We start from the raw sequence: 7,500 nt of genomic DNA on the forward strand, positions 1-7,500 counted from the left end.
GTTGTGGATGCGGGTGTCGGCGGCGGGCGGACGCGGTTATGGAGCTGCTCCGCAATTGCAGCGGCTGCTCTGAGAACTCGTCTCTCGCATGCGCCCCGGCGCCGGTTTCACACACGCCCTTTGAGCGTTGGCTGCCGCGGCTGTCGGATTGGGCCCTGCTGCAGCAGCTGCGGCCCCTCCCCCCGGTGACGCCGCAGCCGCGGCGGCGGCACACCTCGCTGGTGGCCGTGAGAACCATCGAAGGCGAGTTGCTAAGGTTGCAGACGTCGAGCTGCAGGGAAGGCTCGCCGCCCGCGGGCGCGGCGTCGGGGTCGGCGGGGAGGAGTGGGCGGGCCGTCGCCGTCGCGGCGAGGCATAGGGCTACGAGGGCCGCGACGAGCTGCAGCTTTCGGGCCATCGTGCAGATGGAGGGATGGGCGGACGTGGTCGTGGCGGGCGCGAGATGGGTGCTATAGGGGTAGGAGGAGGCTTGGGTGCTATGGGTTCTAAAATATGGCTCTAGTTTGTTTGTGAGAGTAGAGATGTGTGTCGGCTTAAGTATGGATGCCTGCAAATCATCTGCCAAGAACTGCGGGCGCTCGCAACTGCGTGCCAGACGAAGCTCGAGCTTCCGCGCCCAATCCCACACAAAAACATGAGCTAACGGAAGTTGATGATCGTCTTAAATCAGCAGCTTGCTGTGCTGCGCTGTGCCGCGGCTAGCTCAGGGGCCAGTCCGCGTCTGCAGTGTCGTCGTGACCTCATCCTGCACAGTCCGCGCCCCTCCACGACACATGAGCGCACCAGCGGCGTTTGCTCCACCTGCATGCGCAGTAAGCACCAGGCTTTGTCCGCCTTGCAGTGGGCACGGCAGTAGTGCTGTTCGATGGTACCCGACCGGTGCACGGCGCCAAAGCTGACCGGCAAGTGCCGCCCACCGGGCCCACGCCATGGTCGGCTGAACGTATGCTCAGGCACAGTGGAAATCACGAGAAAGGGCGCCTTTCAAGGGATCCATGTGCCTGCAACGCGCTGGCAGCCGGCCAATGCCTTGCATGTGTGTTCGTGTTACAGCAGCTGCAGGCTGCCAAACAGGGCGACTTGAGTCTGCGCAGACAGCCTTGGGTTCTGCAGGCTGCTGGTCAGAATGTATCACGTCAAAGCCGAGACCAAAGTCGTGACGTATCGGTGTGATGCTGTGTTCTTATTCGCTGCGGCGCGCGCAGCAACACAAGCGCGCGCACGCGGTGAAGACGAAAATTACGATTGCATCCAGGCAGGTGGCTGCCCAATTGCAGGGCGGCGTGCCAAGCACCTTCATTCACACCTGGGGCTCCTTGATTGACAACCACCATGAGATTGGGTGCCACCAGCACCTCATTATGCTGAGCCACCGTAATGAGGAAGACTAAAACGCTGCTGCGAAAAGACGGGTACAGCCACAAACAGATTCCATTTGGGTTGCGTGGCGCGGGGTTGCCGACTCTCAAGCGGCGCCCGATTTGGCCTCAAGGAAGAGTCGGATGGTCAGGCGATGCGCCAGAGTGCGCGCCACACCACTGCAGATTGGCGGCCGCCGCACAAAGGGCTCGCTTACAAAACTCGGCACTCAACCGTGCATATCGCGGCATCCCATGTCCATTCAGGGACTCAGGGGGCTCCCACGGGCCGCATCATGGACTGCAGCGTGAGCCGTAGAGATTGGCGACCGCCTCACAAAATGCTGCCACATCCTAAACTCGCATCTGCACAGCCTGGGTTGCAGGCAGCCTCGCTGCGGCCTGCAACCAGGTGAGTGCCCGTCGTCGGCGAAGGTAGGGCGACCCAAAGCAGCACCCAGGCCCGAGGGCCGTCTCTGGGCTGACCACCATGGCGCATGGATAACTGCCTGTCGACAGGTACGAACGGCCGGTGGTGGTAACTGCCAGGTGGCAGGTCTGAGGGGCGGTCGAGAACGTCTGGGGGGCGCCGCCCTGCGCCGGCTGCCGGGAAGCAGGGGCGGAGGAGGGGGAGGATGCGCTCAGCGTTGGCTCTGGACGAAACTTGCATGCCTGTGCCAACAAACTGCAAGGACATGCACGGATTGTAAATGCTGAAGGCGCGCATGCAGAGTTTGCTTGACCTTCCTAACAGCGCTCGGTTGAATGCAGCCGTGGGCAAAACTAGCGCTGCCGCAGCGCAAAGACGGGAGCTCGGGCGGCGCATCGAGGCTCGACGCACCGATGGAAGCGAGGGCACGAGCCACAGCCCATACGACGCCGCAAACCGCCCCTCCCCTGCCGCCGACGACGCGAGCGCGCTGCCGGCCGCTAGCGCTTCGTCTGCTGCACTGACCGCTGTGCTTCGGCCCCCACGGACTATGGCTGCGCTTGCGTTGACCGGCGCGCCCGAGAGGCGGCTGCAGGTCAGGTTTGAGATTGAATACCCGTAGTAGAGCGCCGGGTCAGCGCGCTGCTTGTAGTACATTGCCGGGCTCAGCGTAGTGACAGAGCAGCTGCTGCTGCCTGCGACGACTGTCCGGTTATCTGCCGCTAGTGGCCCCATCGTGCTGTTCAAGGCCCGCGACGTGGCCGTGGCGTTGCCGTTATTGGCCATGGGATCCTTGGTCGGGGCCACCCAGAGGTTGAGGGCGGGCCCAGACAGGCGGGGGCGCGTGCCGCTGTTGAGCGCACAGGGGAAGGCAAGCTGCAGGGTAGGCCGCCCCTCGGCGGCGGCGCAGCTCTTGCTGCCCCGCGCCGCGGGGGCGAGCAGGCGGCTGCTGATTGTGCAGATGCCCTGGGTTTCCCGTTTGGGGCGGAGGAGGGGGACGGGGCAAACCGTCTGGTGAGGTCGCGTCAGCAGCGCGCCAGGTGGCGCATGGGCGCAGCAGGCACTTGAGGGATCCCGTTGTCGCCCTTGAGCCTCTTCGAGCCCACCTCTTGGACTTGCAGCACCATGGTAGCGGCGCCGCTGCGTGGATCTTGCGTAAGTCCACATGCGTCGAGCTGCTGCGCCGTGGCCGCCGCCCTGTCTGCTCGCACAGCAGCGGTGACTGGGGGCATAGCAAACGGAGCGGCACGGGATGCTGCCACTGCTGTTGCTCCAGCCACCACCGCAAGTGATACCAACAACACCTTTAGCAGTGCCAGTGCCATGGGAACGTGTCGTCTATACACGGCGCACTGCTGTGGTGTCGCGGGTTCTCCGCACGCTGGAACGACCCGGCTCATGTGAAAACGTTCTCTGACAACCTCATTACGCAGTCTAAAATGTAATGGTGTGGCTTGAATGGGTCGCTGGCCTGGCTTTGCTCAACCGGGTGCAAATTGCGTGTCGACACCCCGCCTGCCGCCGTCGTGAAAGGCAAGAATCCTGGACCTGGCGCAGCAGATGGCTGGCAAGCAACACTCACGCCTATTGTGACAAGGTGGGACAGACCGCAGAGAGCCGCCACGTTTGCAACAGTCTGCGGCCTCATCGCATGCCTGGCGAGCACTTAGATTCTAGCAGCTGGTTGCTTGCGCACGCTGCCATGCTCTCCATACTTGGCTGACCGTAGCATCGGGTGCCGAGCCCCAAGGCGCCGCGATTCAAGGACGTTACATAGGGCTACGCCGCGACCAGCGAGCAGGGCGCATGCACGTCTCCTCGCGGGCCGAGGCCGCCGGCGCTGCCGCAGGGTCAGGCCTCCACCGACTTCTTCTTCCACAGGAGGTCCAGGGCGCTGTCGCCCTCACCCTAAACGGCAGACAGGCGATGGCGGGATGTAAGCAGAGTCAGCCGTGAGCAATGCGAGGGCTTTTGCCGCCGCCGCCGCAGGCGGGTCACGGAGGGGACTAAACTGTCATTGCACGCTGTGTGTTAATTCAACAGCAGCTGCAACCGATCAACACATGGCTCTCGACGCGCGGCTGGCGCCGCCTCTTCGTTGGTGCCCCCCCGCGGCCCCTCACCCGCTGCCTGACGGCGCCCGAGAACGCGTAGGTGGTGAAGGTGCCGCTGTAGACGCCCTCGCCGTCCAGGTGGCCGATGTTGATCTGCACGGACGCGTGGTCCTTGGCCGTGATCAGCTTGTTGGTCCAGGCGCTGCGGGGGGCGAAGAGGTCGCAGGGCACGCTTCAAGATAGCAGGCAGCAGTCGGGCATAAGGTAGGGTGGGCAGGTGGTGCAGGGCTGTGTTTGCCTAGCGAGACGGCAGAAAAGCTGTGCATGCTGCGCGCCAACCCCACATGCAGCATTCCTGCGCAATCTACTGCTGCCGTTGCTCCTGCTGCTGCAGCTGCTGCTGCCTGTCAGCGCGCGCTTGGCTGGTTGGAAGCCAGCAGCGCTGCCCCTGGAGCGCACAACACAGCGCCACCCGTCCTGTGCTTGCAGCAGCCGCGCACCACTTCCTGGGGATGTACAGATCCACCACCTCGCCCTCGTCGTTCTTCATGGTTGCTGTTGGTTCCCTGCAAGGCAGGCGTCGGTGCGCGGCGAGTGCGGCACCGGCTGAGCAGAGTGCGCGCACAAGGCGCATCACTGCGCCCAAGCGGCAGCCGTCGCACTGCCTGAAGCCCCACAATCAGTGGGTGGGACATTCGCCAGGCCCTGAAAGGCACCGCAAGGCCTCTGCTGGCAAAGGCCGGCGAGGAGGCTCGCTGGCGATCTGCCCTGCCGCGGAGGCCACTGCTGCGCGTGACGGCGGTCTAAAATGCTATGATTCGCTCCGGTCTGGTACACGCAAAGGAGCGCCAGGCTTGCCCTGCTGCTGCCCTTGCTCACGGCCTCGGCGGCCAGGCGCGTTCCAGGACTAACAGCGCACCTGTTTAGCAAGAAACAGCGGTACCAATCGCTGGCAGAGAGGGAGCACGAAGAGCACGCGGCGCACCAAGGTCGCCCGGCCGACAAGGAAGCCGCGGAGGCGCCGCGTGGTGCGGGCTGGAGCTTGGGTGGACTTCCTTAGGCTAAGATGTGGTACTGTGATGCGTTGTATTCAGTTTGCGGCCTGAGTGTGTGCTGGGACCCGTTAGCGATGCAACACAGGGGTGAGCGTTTGCTGACTGGGCTGCAGGAGCGCAGGACGAGGGCAGCACCCCTGCTGTGCTCCAACCGGGCGCCACGGCTAGAGCTCAGCAAAGCGCATTGATCTGCTGCACTGTCACCAGGTTCAAGGATGACAAGGTCACCTGTACCCCAAACAGTCATATGTCAGGGAAACCACATCCAGGCAGCTCAGCTGCGCATGGACCATGGCGCGAGCAGTCGGAGGAGGTGGATAGCATGAGTTTAAGACTGCCCTTAAGATGCGGGATGCACGCAGCAAACAGCAGCCAACAAGCATTTGCGGTCAGCAAATAAAGCGTGCCAGGGTATTTCTTGCCGAAAGTAGAGCTTGAGTGAATCATTCCACCTGGAGCCGCTGATCACTTGGCTTTGCCTCTTTCCATGATTTAAAGTTGCAGGAAGCCTCTGAGACCAAAGCATCAGCAACGCCGACAGACGGTGTGACAAGTACTGTACACTCATCACCACCACCACATGATGGCAGCATTTGTCCACGCGTGCAAACGAGGGGCTGTAAGTCCACAAGACGGACTGCATATGCCTTGCGGTATTTGCGGCTGCATGAAACGTTCATGTCACTGTTCATCCCCATCACAGCTCCTGGTCCCGCGCAGCGGAGCGCGGCTGTAAGCAGGCTGTAAGAGAGCGCATGCGGCGGGTGCCGCAAGTGCATCCGGGCGTCACCACGGGGGCTCCAACTGAAGACCACGACCCCCCACAACCACTGTTTCTGAACTGTGTCTGCTCAAACGTCGAATTTCCACACGTCATTGCTCAGAAGCGCGACTAAGCTTGGGAGTCCGCGGGTGATCTCGGAGCCGTCCGTGGCGAAGCAGAGGTACAGGTCCTGATAGTCTCACAGAGCACGTTCATCTTCGTAGTAAAGCGCGCGGAGCGGAGCCTCCCTTCCGCCACCAAGAGCACCATGAGCGGGCGCAGGTGCGTTCTTGCAGCCAGAGTGTGCCCGTCTTGTTTCTTCGCGCGTGAAAGTAGCATACAGGTGTTTTGATGCAGTGTGGCCCAGCTGGCGCGAACCGCGGCCACGCACGGCGGCATGCGTCCGCGCTTGTTCGTCCGCGCTTCACCGCTCTGTCGATCCGCGCAGCAGACCGATGTGGGCGCAGGCGCCTGTCATGCCAGGTGTTTGATCAGCAAGAGCTTGCAGGGCGCTTGCCCATTGGGCTGAGGGCGGCCGTTTGCAGGCGTGGCGGCACGCACACGCAACGCGCGTGCCCACGCTCGCGCGCGCCCCGGCTCACAGGGGCGATCGGGACCGCGGTCGCGGGGGAGACCGCGGCGGCGGCGGCGGCAACGGCGGCGGCGTTGACGAGGACATGTATGACGAGCAGGAGGGCGTCACCATCACCACGTCCAAGGGCGTGCGGGCCGTCAAGTCGTTCGACGACATGGGCCTGAGGTGCGGCCGGCGGCCGGCATCAGCCCCGTCGCGGGGCGCGGAGCCATGCGGGGCGCTGGGCCGCCGCAGCGCCCGGCCGAGCGCTTTTGCTATAGCTGGGTGCTATGGGGAGTGGTTGGGCGTATGGGGGGGACGTGGGCCCCTGGTCTTCAGAGGAGGCCTACTGGGTGCAGCAGAGGAGGGCAGAGCGCCGCGAGCGTCTGGCGGCGGCAGAGGAGGAGCGCGCAGCGGGACAGCAGGCAGCCGCGGCGGCGCCCCCGCCGGCAGACGCCAACGGGGGGCCGAGCCGCCCGTCGCGCTACCGCTGCCGCCGCGGCGCGCTCATGCTCTGCGGCCCCCAGCCTTGCCGAGGCGCTCGCGCACGCATCTTGCGCCCGCCTCCACCCACTGGATCATGCAAAACCCCCCTGTCCCCACCTCGCAAACCATACAGGGAGGACCTGCTGCGCGGCATCTACAACTACGGCTTTGAGAAGCCCTCCGCCATCCAGCAGCGCGCCATGCTGCCCATCTGCCAGGGCCGTGACGTCATCGCGCAGGTGTGTGTGAGAAGGGGGGGGGGGCGCCTCACCCCCAGAGGTGCCCGCTGCGATTGCTTGCTGGCGATCAGGAGCTGCGCTTGATCACCACACATATGCTTGTTTATGCTTTGGGCGTGTCTAAGCACTGCCGAGGCGAGGCCGCCGCATCGGCGCGCTTGCAGCCACCCCTGTGCACCACCTGTGCCCGCATTCAGTCATATCCCTTGACGCGGCCCCCGCCAGGCCCAATCCGGGACGGGTAAGTCGAGCCTCATCGCCATGGCCATCTGCCAGAGGATCGACACCAAGACGCGCGAGTGAGCCTGCTGCTGTGTGTGTGCGCGCGCGTGCGTGTGCGTGTGTGTGTGTGTGTGTGAGTGTGTGTGTGTGTGCGCGTGCATGCGTGTTAGCATGTGCATGTGTATGGGTGTGCGTTTGTGCAGATGCCTGCGCATGTGTTGGTATCTACGTGTGCACGACTGTGGGGACTTGGTTGCGCAGACGTACGAGCAGAGGAGAAGAGCTCATGTAGTGCCCGTGCTTGTGGAGCGGACGGACG

At 63.9% G+C, this 7,500-nt stretch overlaps 2 protein-coding genes across 2 annotated transcripts in view; one reads left to right on the forward strand and one right to left on the reverse strand.

Annotated features, from left to right (window-relative positions):
* Window positions 1-3,639: 3,639 nt before the first annotated feature.
* MNEG_11066 (40S ribosomal protein S21) lies at window positions 3,640-4,392 on the reverse strand (the record flags this gene model as incomplete). The annotated part of the gene is made up of 3 exons (XM_014040461.1): window positions 3,640-3,696; window positions 3,912-4,044; window positions 4,343-4,392. 3 exons carry the CDS (start codon window positions 4,390-4,392, stop codon window positions 3,640-3,642), a joined length of 240 nt encoding a protein of 79 aa, XP_013895915.1.
* A 1,536-nt stretch (window positions 4,393-5,928) lies between these two features.
* The window catches only part of MNEG_11067 (translation initiation factor eIF-4A 3), a gene marked incomplete at both ends in the record, with an annotated part of 2,140 nt that continues 568 nt past the window's right edge, over window positions 5,929-7,500 (forward strand). The window contains 4 exons of the mRNA XM_014040462.1: window positions 5,929-5,942; window positions 6,265-6,420; window positions 6,854-6,959; window positions 7,185-7,258. Of these exons, the coding sequence (XP_013895916.1) occupies window positions 5,929-5,942; window positions 6,265-6,420; window positions 6,854-6,959; window positions 7,185-7,258 (350 nt within the window). The remainder of the gene's footprint in view (window positions 5,943-6,264; window positions 6,421-6,853; window positions 6,960-7,184; window positions 7,259-7,500) is intronic.

Source organism: Monoraphidium neglectum, assembly GCF_000611645.1.
Source record: "Monoraphidium neglectum strain SAG 48.87 unplaced genomic scaffold scaffold02577, whole genome shotgun sequence".
Classification (NCBI taxonomy): Eukaryota; Viridiplantae; Chlorophyta; class Chlorophyceae; order Sphaeropleales; family Selenastraceae; genus Monoraphidium; species Monoraphidium neglectum.